Raw genomic sequence first — 25,253 nt, 5'->3', positions numbered from 1 at the left:
CAGGATGTCAGATTCATTCAAATACAATTATATGCATTCTTGTTCAGTACAGAAATTGTACCTATTAAACAGTGAGAGGAATGCTGTTTAAAAACTGCTATGACACTGACAGCAAATAAGCATTTCACCAAAACTGAGATAGAGGTATTTCACTTAGTGCAGGTAGAGACAGATGACATGAAGTACCGTATTTTTCGCTCTATAAGATGCACCAGACCACAAGACGCACCTAGTTTTTGGAGGAGGAAAACAAGAAAAAAATATTCTGAATCTCAGAAGCCAGGACAGCAAGAGGGATCGCTGCGCAGTGAAAGCAGCAATCCCTCTTGCTGTTCTGGCTTCTGGGATAGCTGCGCAGCCTGCATTTGCTCCATAAGACGCACACACATTTCCCCTTACTTTTTAGGAAGGAAAAAGTGAGTCTTATAGAGCAAAAAATATGGTAATTGTTTTTACTGTCTGTCGTCATAAAATCATCTCCCTAATACTGCTCCCAAAAACTACAGAAAACCTTATTAACTCTTAAGGATGGTGCAATAAAAAATAACACTAGCCTGTATTGAGGGATTATTCTGCCTTGTTTTACAGATTATTGAAATAACGTTTTCATATGCATTATAACTTCTCACCAGGAACCATTTCAGAACTGCTTATGGCAAAAAGCAGCCTAGCCCTGTTGTCCTTCTGTAAGGCTTTGGACCACAGAGATAGCATTAGTATTTGTGCTCTCTCGAATATCAGAGGGCCTTACCTCTTCCTTTCAGAGGACCTTCTAGTGCATAACTCCCTAAATACCCCCTGACAAGGAAGCTAAAAGCAACCTAATACTAGAGTTGGAGCCTTTTTCGAATATGGTTCATGTGCTCTTGACTGCTAGATATCCTAGCTTTTCCTAACCTTTTTATTCTAACTTTCCTGGTCTTGCTTGGACCACTTCCTATCAAGGTTCACTCACAGTAGCTACTCCCCTCTGCAGGGATGAGGGAGTTGGTGGCCCACTCCAAAAGGTTAATGAAATAAACATAATTCTCAAGGATGCTTCTGTATTTTCTGTTGGCATAACTGACTTTCCTGTCAATGCTTTGGTCACTCTGTGGAAAGTAGAGATGACTTGGGCCAGGAGCTGATACAATCACACCTAAGTGCCATTTTCTGCTGAGCAGATCCATGTCAACTTGTTAAGGTTCTGGGGAGTTGAGGACACTGAATCAAATAGGAAGGTATCTATAGTGCAAGCAGGAAGCGATTCACTGGGAATCTGGCTGAACACTAACTGAGTGCTCATATTTGAGCCTGCATGGTAGATGTGATGTCAGCAATGCAACAGGTCTTTTCCATAACCACTGCATCCTCACAGTGCTGGGTTGTTCAGGGCCTTTTGGAATCTGTTGCTTGTCATGCAGGTTTTAAGTATAGCCACAATATTAAAACAGAACCTCCAGGTTTAGAGGCAATAATCAACTGAATACCAGAAGCTGGGACAAATAATTCTGGTGGTGGGAGAGCTATTGCCTTTAAGTCTTGCTTTTGAGATTCCCAGATCATCTGGCAGGTGTGGTTGCTTATTAACCAGGGGGAAAAACAAGTTCATTATTCTTTCAACTTTTCCAGGCTAATTGCCAAAAAGTAAGGGTCAAGGCTGCTTTTATCTCACTTGTTTTATTTTCTTTTTTTTAAAGAAAAGGTGTACACTTTTAACCAAATAGATAGTTTTGTATTACATTACATTTATAGACCCACCATAAAAATAAATGCTGGAGCCCACCCTCAAATCCACCATACCTCTGGCTCTAAATTTCTCATTCAAGGCTAGAAAACACTACTACCAAGTAACCAGGATTAACAGAAGTGACAGATATTCTCATATGCCTTTTATTCTTTTACAGGACTCTTGGCACTCTTGAACACAACAATTCAGTGTTGCTCAGTGCAACATAGTAATAGTTCCTGCTGCAACCAACAAGTTCCTGAGAGATACCTGGAGAAGGATTATTTTGCTTCTGTTTAGCTGTTGCCCCAACTAGAGACAGAGTTCTGATTGCACCATCAGCAACTGCCCCATAGCAGCGAAGAATGGGACTCCCTTGCCTCTGTCTCATCCTAGGCAGAAAGGATTATACTATACACACTACAATCAACAAATATGCAATCTGTATACAAGAAGCATACAGTCTTGCATACACAATAGCTGAACTATAGAAATCAACAAGTGTACATTTTTTCACACAAATACCTGTAGATGTGTAGACAGTTTGTACCTGTATTTGGCATAACTGGTGAATAAGCCTGAAATGAAACCTGGAGTGAAGAATAATGGTTTTCCCAACCCCCCAAAGCAAAGGGCAGAAAATGATACAAAAAGGGGAAACACTAGACTAACAAATGATCTACCTGGGGTCACTGGTGCTTGTGATAAAGATGAGGGGTGCAGGACATAAGAATTCTGAACAGCAAACTAGAATTTTGGGACTCTGAAAGGATTCCGAGTTGATAAACTAAAAACAGGATCAAAACAAAATAAAAGAAAAAAATTCCTTCCAGTAGCACCTTAAAGACCAACTAAGTTAGTTCTAGGTATGAACTTTCGTGTGCATGCACACTTCTTCAGATACCAATAACAGTAACAGATACCCACAGTAACTAAAAACAGGATACCCACAGTAACTAAAAACAGGATGCTTGACTAAAGCTGCCATCTAATGCACCCACCTGGGAGTAAGACCCAGACCATTAGACCCTTAATCTCAGGGTTGTGGGTTCGAGCCCCAGGTTGGGCAAGATTCATGCATTGCAGGGGGCTGGACTAGACGACCCTCGTGGTCCCTCTTCCAACTCTTACTCTATGAACTTAAGCGGGGCTTACTTCCAAACAAACATGCACAGAGCGGCACGGTACAGGTGGATCCTCACTCTGCCCCTTCCACGTCCAAAGGAGGCTTGCCCGAAGGAGCTGCCCTTTCAAGCCTTAGCGCCTGCTACCTGGCAAGGGACCGTGGCCACCTCCTCCGAAAGGATGACTAACCAAGTAACAGTCCTTTATTATTGTCGTGCTATTATACTCCCAGCCGGCCTCGTAGCCCCGACTTGAGCGAGAGGAACGGGGGATGCGGATGGGGGAAACACCGCGGCGCAAGTTGTTCACTCTTCCCCTCCTCGGCGGTTACCGGAAAACGAGCCGGCTCCGGCCATCCAGGAGCTGACGGGAAGGCGCCCCTCTCGCCGTCTCCCTACCTCAGCCCCTCGGCTCCCCTCCCCGCTGCAGCCGGGAGAGAGAGAGCAGGAGCCGTTGGCACTCACCCTGCCTCAATCCGCGAGACGGGGCGCGAGCCCAGCCTCCCCACAAGAACCCAGACACCAGCCGCCTGCAGCCGGAGAATAGCGACATGGACGCAGCCATCTTGGCAGCCCTCCGACGGCTTCCGCTTCCAGGTTTCATTGGCTGCCGCGAGAGCGCGCGGGGGAGCGGGGGGGGGGGAGGAGGCCGCTTTCTTTCCTCGCCTCCTGTGGCGGGAAAAAGCGAAAGGCGTTGAAGTGCCGCCATTTTGGTATCCAAAGCGAGGGAGGGGGACCGGGGCGCGAGGATGGGATATGCTTGCGCCACGCCTGGTACACACTTGTTATTGGTTGTTATGGCAGATTTGAAACTTCATTTTTCCTTTTGTCTTTTAGTAATAAATGTAATTACTTTTCTTGTGAAAAAACCCGACATTGTCAGCTGGCCATTAGGTCCAGTCGTGGCCAACTCTGGGGTTGCGGTGCTCATCTTGCTTTACTGGCTGAGGGAGCTGGCGTACAGCTTCGCTTCTGACAAACCAGAGCAGCGCACGGAAACGCCGTTTACCTTCCCGCCGGAGCAGTACCTATTTATCTACTTGCACTTGGACGTGCTTTTGAACTGCTAGGTTGGCATTTTTCTTCCGATTTTAAAAAAAGTCATTTTATACACTGAGCTATATAAGCTGTTTTTAATACTGGTTTCTAATGCTTTAATATGCCTGCTGTCTTTGTCCATGGAGTTTTCTTGGCAGGGATACTGGAGTGGCTTGCCCGTTCCTCCTCCAGGTGGATCATGTTTGGTCAAAACTCTCCACTATAACCTGTCCATCTTGGGTGGCCCTGCACAGCTTGGCTCATAGCTTCTCTGAGTTATTCAAGTCCCTTCGCCACGGCAAGGCAGTGATTTGTGAAGGATCAGTCTACACCCCAATCCCAAAGAATGGCAGTGCCAAAGAATGCTCCAACTACCGCACAATTGCACTCATTTCACATGCTAGCAAGGTTATGCTTAAAATTCTACAAGGCAGGCTTAAGCAGTATGTGGACCAAGAACTCCCAGAAGTGCAAGCTGGATTTTGAAGCAGCAGAGGAACCAGAGACCAAAATTGCAAACATGCGCTAGATTATGGAGAAAGCTAGAGAGTTCCAGAAAACATCTACTTCTGCTTCATTGACTATGCAAAAGCCTTTGACTATGTCGACCACAGCAAACTATGGCAAGTTCTTAAAGAAATGGGAGTGCCTGATCACCTCATCTGTCTCCTGAGAAATCTCTATGTGGGACAAGAAGCTACAGTTAGAACTGGATATGGAACAACTGATTGGTTTATTTAACTTATATGCAGAATTCATCATGCGAAAGGCTGGGCTGGATGAATCCCAAGCCAGAATTAAGATTGCCGGAAGAAATATGAACAACCTCAGATGTGCAGATGACACAACCTTGATGGCAGAAAGTGAGGAGAAATTAAAGAACCTTTTAAAGAGGAGAGCACAAAATATGGTCTGAAGTTCAACATCAAAAAAAGCTAATATCTGAGTTGTGCTGGTTAGCTACTTTGCTGCATTCAGGGGGTTGGTAGGGGTGTGCAAAGCCCTGGGCAACTTGGGAACAGAATACCTAAAATATTGTTTCAGCCATTGTATATCCAACTGAGCTGTAGCTTCTTACAGGTATTGCCACAACAAGAGCTCTATGATGTACGAATCAGGCCTGCAATGTGGTGGCACCTGCCCTTTGGGACTCCCTTTTGCTTCACATCAGACCGATGCTGTCTCTTTTATCTTTTTGGTGCTCATTGAAGACCTTCCTCTTCCAACAAGACTTTAAAGAAGATTTTTATCCCAGCCTTTTTCTTTATTGTATTTTTTAAAATGTTTTTATTGCAGATGATTTTATTGTAAATCATCCTGGGGGGTTTTATGGGAAGTGATTCATAAATTAATGAATCACATAAGAAATGACACTCTGAAATAGCTAACCTTGTAGAAAAATACGAGTGCAAAGTTATTTGCATTGCTATTTGTGAATGAAGTATCTCAAGTGAACTTGTTTCATGTTGCACGGACGTTACCGCAACAACCTTGTGGCATTTACCCTTTTAGGCTGCGGTGTAATTTCTCTTAAGTGCAGGAAGTAAGTCCCATTGAACTCATACAGAGTTCCCTGAACTGTCATAAATTCATATACAAATACACAGTTCATTGAACTGTCAACCACTAACCTTTTACAGGCTGTTACTTGGAACATACATGTTTATTTAGCAAAATGTATACACCGCTTGATTGTAACAAAACCTCCAAGCAGTTTACAAGAAATATTAAATCATCAGGAAAACAGTTAAAAACAAATAATGAAGAACATTTAAAAACAAAATCAGTAAACTAAAAAGAGATTAATACATGTCTGTATAAAAGGTATAGTTAAAGGACTCCTGACAGTTAAGTCCAGTCGCAGACGACTCTGGGGTTGCGGAGTTCATCTCGCTTTTAAAGGCCGAGGGAGCCAGTGTTTGTCCGTGACAGTTTTTCCGGGTCATGTGGCCAGCATGACTAAGCCGCTTCTGACGAAACCAGAGCAGTGCACGGAAACAGCATTTACCTTCCTGCCAGAGCAGTACCTATTTATCTACTTGCACTTTTGGCATGCTTTCGAACTGTTTTTTTTTTTTTTTAAATATTTTTATTAATTTCCAATTTTTAACAGAAACAAAAAACAACAGAGAAAACAAACAAACAAAAAACTCATATTTTCATAACCTTATTTTCATAACCCTCTTTTCCCGGACTTCCCCATACCTTTCCCTTTTTGCATCCTTAGTTTAGTACCATTATTCAGCAACCTATCTTACCCAATTAAATAAAAATTTGTCCTCTTTCTCTATTCCACCCTAAATTTTAAACCCAATTATCGCTGCAATTCTACGTCTTCTTTTCCCTCAGCATTTTAACACTCCTCAGTTTTATAATAATTCTTAAGATACATCTTAAATTTCTTCCAATCTTCTTCCACAGTCTCTTTCTCTTGGTCGCGGATTCTGCCGGTCATTTCTGCCAGTCCCATAAAGTCAATCACTTTCGCCTGCCATTCCTCCAGCGTGGGTAACTCTTGCGTCTTCCAATACTTTGCTAGAAGAATCCTTGCTGCCGTAGTAGCGTACAAAAAGAAATTCTTATCCTTCTTCGACACCAACTGGCCGACCATACCCAAGAGAAATGCCTCTGGTTTCTTGTTAAAGGTGCACTTAAGCACTTTCTTAATTTCATTATAAATCATTTCCCAGAAGGCCTTAATCTTTGGGCAGGTCCACCAAAGGTGGAAAAAGGTACCCTCAGTCTCTTTACATTTCCAGCATTTGTTATTGGGCAAATGGTAAATCTTCGCAAGCTTGACTGGGGTCATGTACCACCTATAAATCATTTTCATAATGTTTTCTCGTAAGGCATTGCATGCCGTAAATTTAATACCTGTGGTCCATAACTGCTCCCAGTCAGCAAACATAATGTCATGACCTATGTCCTGTGCCCATTTAACCATAGCAGACTTCACTGTCTCATCTATTGTATTCCACTTCAACAGCAAGTTGTACATTCTTGATAAATTCTTAGTATTGGGTTCTAACAATTCTGTTTCCAATTTCGATTTCTCCACCTGGAAACCAATTTTCCTGTCTTGTTTGAAAGCCTCCATTATTTGAAAATAATGGAGCCAATCTCGTACCTTGGACTTTATTTTCTCATAACTTTGTAATTTAAATTCACCACCTTCTTGTTCTAAAATCTCAGAGTATTTCGGCCAATTGGTTGTCATATTAAGTTTCTTTACTTCCTTAGCCTCCATAGGTGAAAGCCACCTGGGAGTTCTGTTTTCCAGTAAATCTTTATACCGTATCCAAACATTATATAGTGCTTTCCTGACAATATGATTTTTGAAACCCTTATACACTTTAACCTTGTCATACCAGATATATGCATGCCAACCAAAATTATTGTCAAATCCTTCCAAATCTAGAATATCTGCATTTTCAAGAAGTAGCCAATCTTTTAACCAGCAGAAAGCTGCCGATTCATAGTAAAGTCTTAAGTCCGGCAGGGCAAACCCCCCTCTTTCTTTAGAGTCGGTAAGTATCTTAAACTTAATTCTGGGCTTTTTGCCCTGCCAGACAAATTTAGATATGTCTTTCTGCCACTTCTTGAAACAGTCCAGTTTATCAACAATTTGTAATGTCTGAAACAAAAATAACATTCTAGGCAATACATTCATTTTGATCACAGCAATTCGACCTAACAAGGAAAGCTTCAGGTTTGACCATATTTCTAAATCTTTCTTTATCTCAGTCCAGCACTTGTCATAGTTGTCCTTAAATAAGTTCACATTCTTAGATGTCATGTTAATCCCCAGGTATTTTACACTCTTTGCCACCACTAACCCAGTTTCCTCTTGGAATCTTTCCCTTTCAACATTTGTTAAGTTCTTTTCCAATACCTTGGTTTTTTGTTTATTCAACTTAAATCCTGCGACCTGGCCAAATACTTGAATTAATTCCAAAGCTCTTTTGGTACTAGTGTCTGGCTCTTGCAAGGTCAGTACTAAGTCATCTGCAAAAGCCTTTAATTTGTAATGTCTGGCTCCGACCTGAATCCCTTTTACCAGCTGATCTCCCCTAATCATATTTAACAGGACCTCCAGGACCGATATAAAAAGTAATGGGGATATTGGGCACCCCTGACGTGTCCCTTTTTCTATAGGTAGTTCATCCATAACCACATTATTTACAATTAACTTCGCCTTTTGCTCAGAATAAATTGCACTTATACCATTTTCAAACCTTTGGCCTACCCCCATCCCATGGAGATTCTTTTTCATAAATTTCCAAGATATATTGTCAAAGGCTTTCTCCGCGTCCACAAAAATTAAAACTGCCTTCGTATTAATGTTCACTGTCAGCATTTCTATAATGTCAATTATGTTCCTTACATTAGTAGATATATGCCTACCCGGGAGAAAGCCTGCCTGGTCTTTATGAATCTCCTCCACCAGCACCTTCTTTAGTCTTTTTGCCAAAATGTCTGCAAAGATTTTGTAATCCACATTAAGTAGTGATATAGGGCGGTAGTTCTTGATCTGTTTTTTATCAACCTCAGTCTTTGGTATAAGTGTGATGAAGGCTTCTTTCCACGTCTCAGGTGCCCTTTTCCCCTCTAATATCTCGTTGCAAACCTCCTTAAGTGGCTGAATTATCCAGTCTTTCAAAACTTTGTAATATCTGGAGGTTAGTCCATCTGGCCCTGGAGATTTCCCCAATTGCATGTTTTGAATGGCACCCTCGATTTCTTGTTCAGTTATTTTCTCATTTAAAAACGCTGTACTTTGTTGCGAAATTTTTTGTAATCCATATTTCTTAAGAAATTCTTCAATATCTCTTTCGTTTTCCGGCCCTTGTGCATACAGTCTTCTGAAATAGCTCTGAAAACAGTTGCTGATCTCATTTGGTTTCGAAATATTCTTTCCATCTACCTCCAAACTTGTAACTGTGTTCAATTTCAATCTCTTCTTCAATTGCCATGACAGGAGTTTCCCACATTTATCTGCCGATTCAAATGTCTTTTGTCTCATTCGTTTAATTTTCCATTCAATCTCCTGATTCATCAATTCCATATATTGCTTCTGATACAGTTTGATTTGTCTCAAGATCTCATATGACTTTGGGTTGGATCTCAGTTTCTTTTCACTGTCTTTTATCCTTTCCAAAATTTTATCTTTCTTCTCCTGTTGTTTCCTCCTTTTCAAGGAGTTCTGCTGTATCAAGAAACCCCTCATCACGGCCTTGCTTGCGTCCCAGATCACTCGTTTCTCCACTTCTGTCCTTAGATTTATCTCGAAATAGTCCTTCAAAGTCTTTTGGGCCTTTTGGTACACCTCTGGATCTTTAAATAGGGTGTCATTCATTCTCCATCTGAAAGAGCCAGCTGTTGTTGTTCTCATTTCCATCTTTACTGCATTGTGGTCGGAGCATGTCTTTGGGCAGATTTCCACTTTCTTTATCTTAGGAGCCATCCCACTAGTAATCCATATTTGATCTATTCTTGTCCAGGTCATCTGTGATTCTGAAAAGAATGTTCCCTCCCTCTCGAGAGGATTTCTTATTCTCCAAATGTCAATCAAGTCCAAGTTGTCAGTCATTTCAAAAAAAGTCTTAGGTAGTCTCCCGTCCTTGGAGATCACCTGTCTTTGCGCTTTGTCCATGTTTGTAGAGACAACCCCGTTCATATCGCCTAATAAAATCACCTTGTAATCCAGATAATTTGTTAATGTCTCATGTAATTTCTTATAAAATTCTGCCTTCCCTTCATTTGGTGCATATATTCCAAATATCAAAATTTTTTCTCCTTGGATCATGCTTTCGAACTGTTGGGTTGGCAGGAGCTGGGACCAAGCAACGGGAGCTCACCCTGTCGCGGGGATTCAAACCGCTGACCCTCCTGATTGGCAAGCCCAAGAGGCTCAGTGGTTTAGACCACAGCGCCACCTTGCCTAAACAAAAATGTTCCAAGCAGGCGCCAAAAGGAATACAGAGAAGGTGATGACCTGATGTCAATAGGCAGGAAGTTCCGAAGTGTAGATGTTGCTACTCTATAGCACAGGGAAGTGCCACTGCTGTGGCTGCTGCAGTGGCAGTGGTGGCATCTTCCACTGCTGCCATCCTTGTAGAGAAAGGGGCCTGCAGTGAAGCAGGTTTGCTGCTGCTGCTCACCAACTGCAGTGAGATTGCTCTGGACGGTGCAGACAAGTTTGACCCCTTCCTGCTGCGGAGTTGGTGAGGCATGCAGCTGTAGCTGTCATGGCAGCTGTGGGTGGAAGACAGGAGGCTGTGAAGAGCACCTGATCTCAGCACAGCTGCAGGATCCACCCTACTTAGCCCATCCGTGCCATGCTGTGACTTCCTTCTTTCCCCTAACCCCTACCTCAGCTGTATGACACTAGTCCTGAAAAGTGGACCTCCCCACCTTTTCCGACAGGAGGAGCATCAGCTCATAGGAGACAAGCAGATCAGCACTGGACACACACACACCACCCCATGCATCTACTAGAAGTGCATCTGGGACCTAGCAGATCATTGCTTCTATTTTGTCTTTTGTAATACAGTGGTACCTCAGGTTACGAACTCAATTCGTTCCGGAGGTCCGTTCTTAACCCGAAACCGTTCTTAACCTGAGGCGCGCTTTTGCTAACGGGGCTTACTCCTGCCGGCGTACTGTTGGTGCGCGATTTCTGTTCTCATCCTGGGGCAGAGTTCTCAACCCGAGGTACTACTTCCGGGTTAGTGGAGTTTGTAACCCGAAGTGTTTGTAACCCGAAGCGTTTGTAACCCAAGGTACCACTGTACTTAAAAAAAGTTATCTGTGTGAAGTATTAAAATGGCTATTCTTCAGGGTCTAGCCTTCATCTCAGAAAATCATGAAATTAAATATTTGAACAGAAGGCAAATGCATCTTTATCTCAGTGGACTGGCATGGACAGGAAGACAAAAAACAGTTTTTGACATAGCTGAAAGCTGTTTGAGAAAGGGCCTCATGCTCCATTTGAACACATGTTCTTTTGCCCTAGTCAAACAGGTTTTTAAAACAATACAAAAACCAGTTTATGAAATGGAAATGTGGGATAAATGTACACACCAGAAAATGCCATCTGACTGTTGGACAGTTTTCAGCTTTCTGTCCACAACCAAAATGTCAGTGCATTCCTTTCCTTCCAGCTCCTCACAATCGCCTACTATCTATGTTGCTAAATGTTTTTATTTAGCTGCAGTTATTCTGTCATTAAGTATGACCAATCCACTGAAATGAAATAATCTAGATTGTTTAAACTCTTGTTAGTGAGCCAGCATGAAGGACTTTGGACCAAAGGTAGGTCCATATATTACAAATACTCGAGCAATGTAAAGTTTCCTCTGAAGTATTCTTTGCTGGGCACTTTGGAGAAAGGACAATGAACTAAATTGGCCTGTGATCTAATCCAAAAAATAGCACCAATCTTCTTGATTTAATGACATCTAGTGGCAATTCATACTTTCCAGAGGTGACCAGGCAAATGGCAACCTGTCAGGCTAGTCTATGCAAAAATGTAATTTCTTTTCTTTTATACATAATTAACATTTCCCTCCTAAAGATGCATTAATTAATCTAGATCCATATCTTATGTAATGCCACCTGATTTAATGCAAATTAACTGTTCTCAAAGCAAATTGGAATCAGAGAACTTCCTGAACATTTGTTTCTCATGTTTTATTTTCTTATCTGATAGGACAGTATTTTCTGTCGTGATTGTTAAGTGTAGCTAATTCAATCCCAAGGCTACAAATTGTGTGCCAGCTTGGACAGAAAGCCTTAATATTTTTTTGCAGGCCAACCATATCTTTGATTCTTCCCTGTTCTTCTGTATTGGGAAAGATTATAAGATTTAGTCCAAAAGTTTTTCGTTGAAGGAGAAAGGGGAGAAAAATAATGCTAGAAACTACTTGTGTGTTGCAAGAAAAGAGTGTTCATCTCTCTACGGAAGGGGTGGACAACCCATGTTCCATGGGCTGCATATGACCCCCCATAGGTTTTGTGGTGCTTCCCCAGGACCCCTCCAAAATGTGTCATTTCTCATCCCTTGATGTGATGCTATGATGTCAAAAGGTTTTTTTTGTAGACCCTCAAGAGCACCCCAATTTTTAAAAAAGTTTCAAAAAAAATACATTTTTTCTTGATTGCTCCCATAGCTCCCCCACTGTGATGCCAAAATAGTTTTTGTATCCACCAAGGCCTCTTGTGCCTCATTTGCTTTGATTTTTTGCTCTCTTTCTGCTGACCGCTCTTGTGGGTTCGCTGCTGCGATTATGTGCTGCCAAAGAGTTTTTGTAACCGCCCCCCCCCAAAGTGTTTTTCAGAAATGGCTACACTCACTTTTACACTTTGGACATGCAAAGTTTGACATAAGGGAATTTTTAATATTGATTTTTAAATAAATTTAAATAAAAAAGAATAAAGAGAATATGAGAGATGGAGAGAGAGAAAAAGGAAAGATACACTCTCATACATCCACACAAAGAATGGTTTCAAATGTAAGAAGGGCTGTGAGGCCCTCAGACCATTGCAGAATACAGTGGTACCTCGGGTTACAGACGCTTCAGGTTACAGATGCTTCAGGTTACAGACTTCGCTAACCCAGAAATAGTACCTCGGGTTAAGAACTTTGCTTTAGGATGAGAACAGAAATCGCACGGCGGCAGCAGGAGGCCCCATTAGCTAAAGTGGTACCTCAGGTTAAGAACAGTTTCAGGTTAAGAACGGACCTCCAGAACGAATTAAGTTCTTAACCCGAGGTACCACTGTAGATGGTTCAAAGATATTTCAATGTGAGGGTTGACCATGATTCATGTAACACTTGATATACGATGGTCAATTTTTAGCTTTATAAGCCAAACTGAAACTTTGGAAATAGGGGCTGTGTCTTGAAGGAAACAGGCAGCACTTGCTTGCAATACGCCCCCCCCCCCCCCGGTATAATAGAGTAGGCAGGCTCCTGTTTTGGAAGAAGGAAAGTGGAGCGATTATTACTGTGATTTGAATATTCAAGAAAAGGGGCTTTCTCTCCATCTGACTTACTCTTTTCCTTGTTCGTCACTTCATGTTATGCCTGCCTGCTTCCAGTCACAGATGAAATGTTCAGGCTCCCATTCCCCTCCCTGTCCGTGGCCTGCCAATGCTAATGAATGGCATGTGTCTGCCTTGCAGGGTACCTCCATCCAAACTGCAGATCTATTTCACTGGTGGGCTGGTAGCGTTTTAGACAATTCCTAATTAAAGAACTAGAGAAAGGAGATGGAAAAACCTATTAGGTCATCCAGTTCCCACACAGTAATGCCCTATTCAGGTTTGCTCCCCACAGGACATTTTCTTCTTCTTTCCAGAGGGGGCACTACAGGTCAGACTCAGTGCTATTTTTATTAAACAGTCCTCCCAGATTTAAGAAACCTCAGGAAATTTCAGCAGGAAGTTGGCTGCTGGGTTATTATAGTCTACATTTTTGAAGTCATAACTATTAATTCTTTGTGGCACTGGGAGATACCTTGGGGCAAAAAAACCACCCACATTATAGATAGATCTACAGCCTCTCACAGAATGAAACTGGAAGACATGGCTATAATCCTAAACCAACTTTCTGGCACAAACTCTATTCCCTGCATTGAAAAGCCTTGACAAATCTGATTGCCGTTGGCAACTGCTTCTATCAACTGCACCTGCCCTGACAAGAATACTGAGCAGCACGCAGATCCTTCACGATTTTGCAAATTGGAGAGAATTTGCAGGTCTCATGCACACCTTTAGGACAGGCAGAATAGCTCCCTTTTGAGTTCTCTGGCGTGAACGTGGGGGATAGGTGGGGATCTCTCAATTCCTGCTGAGCTTCGGAGGTGTTTCCACCTGTCTCTTTACTTACTGGAATATTTATAATCCACACTTTGATAACAGCATATAAAGGCGGGACACATCACACAAAATATAATAAAAAAAGGCATCCATTAAAACATAATTCAAAAAATCAGGAAATACTGGTTGCGTAAAAGATAAATTCCTGTTGTGAAGCCCTGTCTAAACTATACAGTTTTCAGAAGACGTCTGAAAGAGCTGACATGTGTTGCACAGTCCACCACAATATGAGACCTCCTCCTGAATCCTCTGCATGCTAGGGAACTTGGGGGCTGATGTCTTGTGCCCTTTTAAGGGGTGGAGCAGGCAGAAACAGAGACATCCCTGCTGCTCCTGCCTCCTCCAAGCCCAGTGCAATGTGGGAGACCTCTGACTTCCCCAAGTCCTCTGTGTGTGCCAGAGGAGGTGTGTGCATATGTGCGAGGCGGTTGGTTGGTGATGCCCATAAAAAATTATTGCTCCTCTGTGGTCATGGGGAAACTCAGCAGCATGCAATCTGGGAGATTACCCTTGAATTCTGATTTGGAGGTAGAGTTCTTGATGACATTTCATTGTCATCAGATTATGTTATCAACATGGGAGTAGGCTCACCCACTCGGGTATATTTCCTTCGTAAGCATGGATCTTGAACCCTTGCTGGTAAAAAGCAGTTTGTGCAATGAGGCTAAAGTTGGATGAGGAAAGTGCTGGGAGTGCCCTCCTCCTGCTTCCTGCCTCTTGCTCGAAATTGTACCTTCCTGATACTTCTTTGCAAAGGTGAAGCAACAGCCAGCATTTAAAGGCACATGGTGGAATCAGCATATGTAGTTTTGCCCGGATGGACCATTAGAACATTCTCCTGGAAATGATGCATTTAGAATATATAATGGGAATCTTTGCTGCCACTTTGATTTAGGATAAGACCTTAAAGCCCACAAAAAGGCATAACGGTGGGAAAATATGAATAATAGAGGATGATGGCACACTGAATAGGGAAAAGGGGGAACTGGCCTCAAGATGAAAAAGTGGACTTGAAAACAACATGTTTATATCGCTAAGGTTTCTTGGTTTTCCCAGTGGACATGGCTATTTTTCATAGTAAAACAACCAAGTCATAATTTTATTAGATTTCCTTCAGGCTAAGTGTAAACAAGTCAAATCCAGTGGGGAAATTAATTGAAATGTATTTTGCAACAACATTCTAGTCTAAAATGATTTATTCTACTACAACGTTTGTTCAATAAAGGAAAAGTAAGTGAAGATTTAAAGAATAAGGTTAAGAAAGCAAACATTTGAAAGCAAAGAAATCCAAAATTAAACAGTTCCTTCCCTCGGGGGCTAGCACATGTCCTTTCCTTTGCATTGTGAAAGAGGTGTTAAAACAAACAGCAACTTAAACCAAAATAATTGGACACTTTAAATGAAGTTCACAAATATCAAATAAAATAACGGTTGTTACGTTGTTTCATTTATTCACATTTCCCACAAAGTATTAATTTATGGATTGTGAATACAGTGGTACCTCGGGTTAAGTACTTACGGTAATTCGTTCCGGAGGTCCGTTCTTAACATGAAACTGTTCTTAACCTGAAGCATCACTTCAGCTAATGGGGCCTCCCACTGTTGCCGCTGCACGATTTCTGTTCTCATCATGAAGCAAAGTTCTTAACCTGAGGTAATATTTCTGGGTTAGGGGAGTCTGTAACCTGAAATGTATGTAACCCGAGGTACCACTGTATATTAGGTATACCTTCCTTATTTTGCACTTTCCTCTGCTTATTCCTTTTGTGCTTACCTCATTTACTGGTGCAGATTTAATGCTATTGCACTGGCCACTTGGGTGGGGTAGGACGGTGGCAGGAATGGTTCAGTTTTCAGTTCTTTTGCTTTTTGGCAGCTATCTTTGCAATTATGATTTTTGGCATTGCAATTATTTGTGTACTTGGTACGCCAGATAGCTAACAAGAGTATCCTGCAGTTAAATATATCTGATATTTGCTCCTAAATAGAAAGCAACTGTGCTAGTACTTGCCTTTATTTTGAGACATTCCTTAACTCTCTGAAACCTCCCGTCACCTCCCCTTTCCCTTCAACAGTTTCTGCCTTACTACAAATCTCATTTCCTTCTCACTGTGTAGCAGCACATTTTCCTCAGGAGGACATAGCCTTATGCCTACATTCATATGCAAGCCCAGAACTGGCATTTGCAGCCCCTCAGCACTATTCTTCACCACTATCCCTTCAGCCAACAAAACTTGGTTCCTCAACTGTCCTTCCTCTATGAAAACAGAATATTTGGAAGAAGGGAAAAGGGAAAAAAAATTGACATTCAAATGAAGATTGCCACTAAGCATTGGGAAATTTTCTTATTTTTATCTGCTTATTTAACAATTATATATGGCTTGTAATAAGTGTCAGAATAAGTGTTTTACAAAAACCCAACATTAAAAGTATCAGTAAATGACAGTTGAAAACAGGCATTTAAAAATATCGAATTCTTGGTGTGAGTGGGCAAGAGAGGGAAAATGGGCCTGAAACCTGAGGACAGGTCTGGCTCAGCACGTCTTCACCTGAGGAAATATAGGTGATACGTTACCATGGGAACTAATTCTTAGACTAATTCTTAGTTGGAGACAGTTTGGAAAAGCTCCCTGGGGAAAGTGAGCTCAGAAAGCCACTTCCCCACAGATAGGGACTGGATTCAAGAAGTACAATTTCCTTAAGGAGTTGGGTAAGGAAATCAGCCTTCTCTCAGCCATGCTTCATGAAGGAGGTTTAGGGAAGCTCTGCAGTTCCTCCAACAAGCTTCATCCCTGGACTAGGATTGCTCAGGGTATGACTTTCCCTTATCCCAACCCAATCTGACCCTCCCTGGGTCCACCCCCCCAACTTTTCAGTGAGTACCATCACGACGATCTTCTTTAGGCCTTCTTATGACTGCTTCAGCTGGATGGCTTTAATCTTCTATCCAGTTCTTGTGCTTTGTGTGTGGCTTATGGCCAAGCCCACTCTCTGAAGAGAGAGACCTCACCTGGAGTACTGTGTCCAGTTCTGGGTACCACAGTTCAAGAAGGACACTGACAAACTGGAACGTGCCCAGAGGAGGGCAACCAAAATGGTCAAAGGCCTGGAAACGATGCCTTATGAGGAACGGCTAAGGGAGCTGGGCATGTTTAGCCTGGAGAAGAGGAGGTTAAGGGGTGATATGATAGCCATGTTCAAATATATAAAAGGATGCCACATAGAGGAGGGAGAAAGGTTGTTTTCTGCTGCTCCAGAGAAGCGGATACGGAGCAATGGTTCCAAACTACAAGAAAGAGGATTCCACCTAAAGATTAGGAAGAACTTCCTGACAGTAAGAGCTGTTCGGCAGTGGAATTTGCTGCCAAGGAGTGTGGTGGAGTCTCCTTCTTTGGAGGTCTTTAAGCAGAGGCTTGACAACCATATGTCAGGAGTGCTCTGATGGTGTTTCCTGCTTGGCAGGGGGTTGGACTCGATGGCCCTTGTGGTCTCTTCCAACTCTATGATTCTATGATTCTATGATTCTATGATTCCCCTTTCTCCTTTCACCATCTTGTCTTGCTAATGAACTATCACTTTCTTCTTCCTTCCTTTCAAGCCTGGAAGAAGCAACAGTATTTTATTTATTAGTTTCTTTGAAAAAAGAAAACCAGTATACATTATTTGGCAAACTGAGTAACAAATAATAACAAAAACAGGCCAATTGGATCTCTTTCCAGTTTCTGAAATCAATGTACAATTTTCACTTCACTGTTTTGGGTGTCTTCACCGATTGCACATCTTTTTACTGATGCCTTCCCTTTGCACACTTTACAGAGTTTGATTCAAGTTTTCAGGCAGTTACTGATAGTTGCCAGCTTGGAAAAGATCCGATATTAATTCCCCAATGTTATTCTGATCCTTCTAAATTGGCCAGAGCAGGTGACTTTTGGGTGACCTCTGGAAGGATAAAGCACTGAGTAAAGAGAAAATTGGAAGAAAAATATTGATGTTTTTGATTTTATAAAATCTTAATGGGTGGATGTGAGATTTAAACAAAGATTCAAATTGGTTGGATTAGAAATTTTAGGTGAAGGTTCATGTTGACAGTTATGTCATCCAAGCCAGTTTACTTCATTTCTAATCAATGTGTGTACCCTTTGCTCTGCATTACACATTTCCCAATGAATGTTTGTTGATACTGTGATGGAGACATTTTCATTACTCAGAGACCTGTGGCCTGTGAGAGGTGGGAACTGCTATGAAATACAGCACTCTTTGGTTCTTCTCTGCTCAAGAAATCATACGCCTTTTAGTCAGGTGGGTTTAATCTCCCAGCAAAGTTTCATGAGAATATGTTTGAAATATTGACTATCCTAGGGAAGGATAGTCATCTTTTAACCCAGATCTTGGAGACCCGTAGCAAAGTTTATTGCTGGTTCTAAGTCTCGGGGGACTGCTCCACCACAGTTTATCTCATTTTACACCTGTCTAACTCATTTCTCATTTCCACTCTTCCTGCTTTCTCTGGCATAGGGTATCTGGTTCATGTAAATGTTCTGAGCCATTGTCTGAAAGTAGTAATGTACTGGATGGATGTTAATAAATTGAAATTTAACCCAGAGAAGACAATGGGGGCTGCTAGACTATTACTATTTTACAGTAGGATTCAATCACATATCGGCCCTTTCTTGGTGCAATGCTGCCTAACCTCAGAAACAAACTAGGATGGATGCTCAATAAACAGGTTGTCTGAAAGTGCCCAAATGTCAGGACTGCTGATATGGAAAGAGGAAACCAACACATCTTGGATGGGGTAACACTTCCTTGAAGACTCAGGTTTGCACTTGTGAGGTATTCCTGGATCCTGCCTCCTCATTCCTTGATGCTCAGGTGGTGGCTAAGGAGTGACTTTGTCCAGCTTAGGCTGGTACGTCAGTGTGTCTATTCCTGGAGTGGTCCAGTCTGGTTGGGGCTACACACGTCTTAGTTACATCAAGACTGGATGACTGCAGTGTGCTCTATGTGCAGCTACGCCTGAGGTGTGGCAGGCCCATAGTGTGGCAGTCAGGATGCTGATATGAACTACACCTTGGAAGCTTGCAAGTCTCATTAAAAGAGCCACAATGACTTCTGGTTCATTTCTGGGCATAGTTCAAAGTGCTGATCATTAACTTTTAAAGATTATAAAAGATTTTGGATCAGGGCATCTAAAGGATTGTCTGCTCCAGGTTCTGAGACCCTGAGCTTATCCCCCGAAGTCCCCAGTGTAACCATATTATTGCCATCTGGAGGGCTACTCTTGTGCACAGCAGAAGTGGGACAACACTCCCCACCCCCTGGGACATTAGTGGTATGAAAAGGACATGCACCTACTGCAAACGAAGTATTACGACCAACCGAAAACTTTTGCAGGTGCCAACGGTGTTGGAATTGTGATTGCATATAACTGCCCTGATTACGTGAGCACAGGCCATGATGAATGCTCGATAAAAAGTACGTCTGCAGGGGCCCTCAAATGCAACAGTCTGATAACTGTTTATTTCTTCTGCTTTTTCCCAAGTTAATTGGCCATAGTAGAGAGTAACAAGCTTGGGAAAGTTTTCTTAAAAGAGGACAGGTTAGATAAACAACCTCTGGGCGGCTCTATCAGCATGATGCTGAAGCTTACGTAGGTGGAGAGATGCACAGCCGTCATAGTTTATTATTATTATGAGCTTGGTCTGAGTTCATGCATGGCTTGTGAAATGGGGGCAAGAACATATGTCTAAGACTTAGACTCTTGTTGGCCACTCGGTTTTTTGTGTTCATGTCACTGAGATTCTAAACAAAAGCTAAAAGTGAAGTGGTTGTAAGGAAATGCTTGGAGAGTTTGAAAGTGGTGTTTTAGCAGTGGCCTTTTCTCTTGAGTGTCCTTCTTGCATCTGTATCATTAACAATAGAGATGAAATGGTTTTAGGAAAGGAAAGCTCTTTCAGAAAGCATTTTTTTCTGCAGGCATTCCTAGCACCAAAAAGCATTGGCAAGAGTAGGCCTAGGATGGGGAAGAAGCTGCAGAAAATATGTATTCCATGGCAAAGGAGCTGTAGGAACAAATGCCAAAAGGTCTGACTTAACATCACTTTCTCTCAGCCTTAGTTCCCCATTCGTAAAATGGCACGATAAGCTACCATATGGATAGATGAAATCCAGTTTGTAAAGTCCTACTTAACCTTCTCAATATTTTTTGCTATTGATAGTTTGTAAGGATCTGTTTCTGTAGACTTGGACCATCAATTTATGTAATCTTTTGCAACAACTCTGCAAGATAAAATATTATCACCTCTGTACAGCAGATAAGGGGCTGAAGAATGGCTTAAGTTTACCCATGGACCAATGCAGTGGTTCTCAAAGTTTTTATAGTGTTGGAATCCTTTACAAAATTTTGGCAGAACCCTTACAGTAAAATTTAAATTTATTTATTTTTTAAAGCAAAGCAAAACAGAATGGGGTTGATTATTGGGAGATCAAGGAAGGGAGAGCCAGACAGAGTGGCAACTTTTAAAATCAGTGACGTCGAGACTTAAAAAAACTTGGCTGTTGATCTCATCTCTGATAGGAGAAGCCTATGCTTTGCTCCAGCTCATTGGAAACTGCAAAGATTCCTATGATGTGGGATGGCACAGGCAGCCTAGCTTTTATATTCTATACAATTAAATATCCTGTTGGACCATTTAAAATCTATTATTTGTCTCTAGTGTTACTTGAAATTGCTTCCATGAAAGGAAGTTAACACCCTCCTCTGTAGACTCTGAACTATTTAGCACATATATACAAAAAACCCCTAATATATACTTTCCTGGATTCTTTTCAAGGAACGGTAGAGCCTTGTGAAATCTCTTAGACTGCAATCCTGTGCACACTTACCTAGTAATAAGCCCCATTTAACTTAATCGTACTTACTGAATATACATGCAATGGATTGTTCTGTTCATCATGTTTTAAAACACAAGTTCCTGTTTCAGTTGAATACTTTCTTCCTAAACACTTCACTAGAAAAGAGGTTTCCAGCCAGAATCTGCTCCTTGCATTTGAGTACTTTGTATGGATTTCCCCTCATCAAACTTCCTTTGAGACTAGCAGCTTTGAGATGTGAGTGTATTTGAGAACATGCTGGCTCAGCAGAACCTGTGAGGTCCTCATTTGTCTTGTGAGAAAAAGGACACAGAATTCTCCTCCAGAATTTGGGACAAGGCTACCTGCTTTGAGCACCACGTCCTATTTTCAAATTTTATGCCAATGCATTCTTGGCTTTTATGTTTCAGGGGACATCCTTTGTTTCTTCCACTAATTTGGGGGGAAATAATTTCTGTAATCTTGCAGGGGATTTTTTTTTGAGGGGGGGGGGGGAAATGAAGCACGGTGCTAGTAACATAACTACCGGGGCACCAAATCACTGCTCCTTTTTAGCTATGATCAAGGCCCATAAAAAGCTGTGAAAATGAATAATGTAATGCATTTTGTGTGTTATTTTTGATAGTACAGTGGTGCCCCACAAGACGAATGCCTCGCAAGACGAAAAACCCGCTAGACAAAAGGGTTTTCCGTTTTTCGAGGCGCTTCGCAAGACGAATTTCCCTATGGGCTTGCTTCGCAAGACGAAAACGTCTTGCGAGTTTTCCCCCTTTTTTCCCCTTTTTCTAAGCCGCTAAGTCGCTAATAGCCGCTAAGCCACTAAACTGCTAATAGCCGCTAAGCTGCTAAGACACTAATAGCGCTAATCCGCTAATAGGGATGCTTCGCAAGACGAAAAAACCGCTAGACGAAGAGACTCGCGGAACGGATTATTTTCGTCTTGCGAGGCACCACTGTATATGCATTTTGTGCAAACTTTGCCCTAGTATATGCATATCTGTGGTTTGCCAGGGATAGTACAGCATTATCATTCATGAAGCCCAACACATAATTAGAAGATTTTTAATGGTTTTGGCTTCAGTCCCCAACAGAGCTCAGCATCACTTAATGATGGTTCCTGCACTATTTTTGTTATGTAGTAACATAAAAACTACTTTGAAGAGATGTAAAGGCGCGAGCTGCAGTGACCAGGAACAGGTCCAAACCACGCAGGAGAATGAAGCTATGATTACTCAGAGCAAGAAGACTCATTTGCTCAGAACTAATGGCCAAGATGAAGTCTGACAGGTCCACACAAGTGGGCTACTCTCCCAGCAGGGAATTTACAAGGTCTTGCCTTATGTAGCCACTTCCACTTACTAATGGAAATGAAAACCAGATATGCCCTTCGCAGCAGCTGCCTCGCCACCACCAGAGCTTTGCATAACTCTTGCTCCACCGTCCTTCTCTAGGGGAGCTCTATAAAATAAACAGATTCATTACATGCGGATTTCCTCTTCATCTCCTCTGGTTAAACAAAAAGCCTATTAGAAACAGAAACACACACATGCACAATGAAATTATGCATATATATACATACACACACACAGCACAAAAGGGGTATGCATACACACAGAAACATGCACAGCACGAAAATATTCACTTCTCTCTCTCTCTCTCTCTCTCTCTCTCTCTCTCTCTCCATAGTTTTGCAAATATGTAGCTTTATAGTTCCATGTAAAAGGTAAAGGTAAAGGTACCCCTGCCCGTACGGGCCAGTCTTGACAGACTCTGGGGTTGTGCGCCCATCTCACTTAAGAGGCCAAGGGCCAGCGCTGTCCGGAGACACTTCCGGGTCACGTGGCCAGCGTGACATCGCAGCTCTGGCGAGCCAGAGCCGCACACGGAAACGCCGTTTACCTTCCCGCTGGTAAGCGGTCCCTATTTATCTACTTGCACCCAGAGGTGCTTTCGAACTGCTAGGTTGGCAGGCGCTGGGACCGAGCAGCGGGAGCGCACCCCGCCGCAGGGATTCGAACCGCCGACCTTTCGATCGGCAAGCCCTAGGCGCTGAGGCTTTAACCCACAGTGCCACCTGTACACATTAGCAAATGCAAACTGTGTAGTAGAAGGTCCAGTTTGCATCTTCATTTTGTTTGTGATGTTTCTACTTAGGTGGGGTTGTCATATTTCAAAAAGTAAAATTCCTGAAACACACAAAGTTCTTGAGCTTTTGGGGGGGGGAACCTCCCCCCCAAATAGTGATTTTAAGCTTTTGGAACTGTTTCCGCTGCTCTTCCCATCACATTGTCATACATCCAGCTTTTCCCTGACATTTTGCCAATTTGGCAAAATTCCCTCCGACGCCATTTTTATACCCGAAAACCAGGACATGTCAGGAATTTTCCTGATATATGACAAGCCTAACTTAGGGTCAAACTGGATCTCTGTTTCTCTATAACAGCTGAATCAGGTTTGTGTGTTTGAGACATCAGAGAATCATCATCATCATCATCATCATTATTATTATTACTACAACCCCTTCCATCTGGCTGGGTTTTCCCAGCCACTCTGGGCAGCTTACAGTACATATAAAAACATAGTAAAATATCTAACATTAATTTTTGGGGGGGAAGAATTTAAATCTTTGGATTGGGTTTTGCTTCCTCTGAAGGAGAAAGTATACAGTCTGATCCTGGATACACCTGAGGCTCAGGTGGCCTTGGTGCTTTCCCCCAACTTCAGCCGGTATGACAAATGTGGCTGTTCTTGTACTAGGATACTTTGATCTTAGTAGTCCAGGCATTGGTAACATTAACTTCAACTTCAGCTTCAGCTTCAACTTCAACTGGATTACTGCAACCAGAGGCGGAGCTAGCTGCTCCGGCACCTGGGGGGAGGGGTGAGCATCCCAGGGGGGCAGTGCGGAGATGTCACCCCCCCCAGGATGACTCCCAGGGTGGACCACACCCAGTGCACCCCCCTTCCTCCGCCAGTGACAGCAACTCACTCTAGGTGGGGCTTCCCTCAGGCTTGGTCCGGAAGAATTCCACTGCAGAAATGCTGACACCATGAAAGAGATCCTACCGGCATGTAAGAATCTAAGAAGAGTCTTGGGGGGGGGGGGGGAAAGACCCTATCGCTTTAGCCAGACTTAGGGTGCTACCAAATGGTGGCTAAGTATTGTAAATAGGTTTGATTTTTCCAACTTAAACAGAATTATACGATAAGAATATTTCTGTTTAAGTTTGAAAAATCAATACAGAATGTTTAAAAAACTAAAAGCAAAAGAATTTGAAAATGGGCCATTCAGATATTGCCAGTGGGTAATTGGCAACAAGATTGTTTACGTTCTTGGATTTCCCCTGAGAAACGTAAATCTGGATTAAATGTGGGGTGGGGATACAGGCTAGAATTTAAATGCCGATGATGTTGTGTGGATGCTGCAGAAATACTGCATTCATTTTAAAAATGAGAACTGAACAAAATCCTCAGGAATCCCTAGTTCAGATTGATGGAGACCAATCAAGGTTTTAAAAAAGAAGCAGCTGATGGCAGCGTGGCCACGTTCCTAGAAAAACAGAAGCCGTGTGGAAACATTTCTTACCTTTGTTTGAGGCTCCATCTCCCTTCTCACTACAAATTGCTTCCAGGGACTGAGGCAGCAACTAAGACCACAGAGTTCAGCCAGTGCTTCAAATAAATTCTGGTTAACCAGGAATCTCTATCAGCTCCCACCAGCCTTGTGCCTACATGCTTGCCTCATGGCTGAGGGAATTATTTGGTTGCATCTGACCTCCTGGAAGGGTGTGAGGTTTGAGGACCTTCCCAGAAAAAGCTCAGAGATGATTCTGTTTCCTTGGCCACAAATATCTACATTTCTCTCCTCCGCAATTGTTTTCCCCAAGTTTTTGTGTGCTGTTTTGACGCCATTGCCTATCCACACCCAACAAACGCTGATGTCAAGTAGAAGGGGGGGGGGGACTATCCTGAGGGAATGATTTTTATTTTTATTTTTTTGCTCTTTGGCATTTTGATCTTGAATAAGCAATGATATTGGTATTCTAGCAGGCTGATTTATCGCCTAGCAGGAAATATGGTGTTTGAAATCACCTCCTTTTACTGATTCAATAGAATTCAACAAGTGAGAAGTCACCACTCAACGTGTCCTGTGAGTAGGGGCACCATCGTCTGACAGCACCAGGATAGTGGTGGGTGGAATTTCAGCCTTCCTGCTTCTTGCGGCACCCTTGCCAAATCCTATGGGAGGATGGAAACTTTCACGGGATTTTGCAAGAAATTGAGCAGCTGTGCGCTTAAAAGTCTCAGCTGCACAGAAACCTGGGCTATTTTGCCCCATGTGCTCCCACGAGCTGTGAGATCAGGGCCGGGTCCTCCTGCTGGAGTAGTCATAAGAAACATGCATTTTACCTCAGAGGGTTCTGGAACTGGAATGTTGGGATCTCATTAATGACAGGCTTTGACTTGAATTGTTCAGTCCAGGCAGGTTGGATAAAAGCATGGTTGCCCCAAATGGAAGGACCCTACTTCATAACCCTTCCAAGATAGTTCGCTGGGAGTACAACCAGGGCAAGTGTCATAGAGTTAGCTGCTAGTATGGTCATGACTGTGACTCACACCCCAGTCGT

General features: G+C 42.5%; 1 protein-coding gene and 2 long non-coding RNA genes across 5 annotated transcripts in view; 1 reads left to right on the top strand and 2 right to left on the bottom strand.

The window, feature by feature from the left end:
- Nucleotides 1-3,431, bottom strand: part of MRPS18A (mitochondrial ribosomal protein S18A) — a 31,857-nt gene extending 28,426 nt beyond the window's left edge. The window contains exon 1 of one of the 3 annotated variants that reach the window (XM_079969367.1): nucleotides 3,298-3,431. In XM_079969367.1, coding sequence (XP_079825493.1) covers nucleotides 3,298-3,397 — 100 coding nt within the window. In that variant the 5' untranslated portion in view covers nucleotides 3,398-3,431. Of the gene's footprint in view, nucleotides 1-2,258; nucleotides 2,287-3,164 lie in introns of those variants that run through there. The other 2 variants (XM_079969365.1, XM_079969366.1) reach the window with 2 other exon arrangements.
- On the top strand, nucleotides 3,328-22,108 carry LOC307212254. Its single transcript, XR_013836897.1, has 4 exons — nucleotides 3,328-3,429; nucleotides 19,729-19,836; nucleotides 20,767-20,862; nucleotides 21,789-22,108. It is a non-coding gene; the product is annotated as an uncharacterized lncRNA (long non-coding RNA).
- LOC307212264 lies at nucleotides 21,999-25,238 on the bottom strand. Its single transcript, XR_013836917.1, has 3 exons — nucleotides 25,036-25,238; nucleotides 24,212-24,864; nucleotides 21,999-22,083 (listed from the first exon to the last, which is right to left on the bottom strand). It is a non-coding gene; the product is annotated as an uncharacterized lncRNA (long non-coding RNA).
- Nucleotides 25,239-25,253: the final 15 nt, after the last annotated feature.

The sequence above is a fragment of the Podarcis cretensis genome, assembly GCF_951804945.1.
Source record: "Podarcis cretensis genome assembly, chromosome: 3".
Lineage (NCBI taxonomy): Eukaryota > Metazoa > Chordata > Lepidosauria > Squamata > Lacertidae > Podarcis > Podarcis cretensis.
This window is presented reverse-complemented; position numbering and strand designations above follow the sequence as displayed.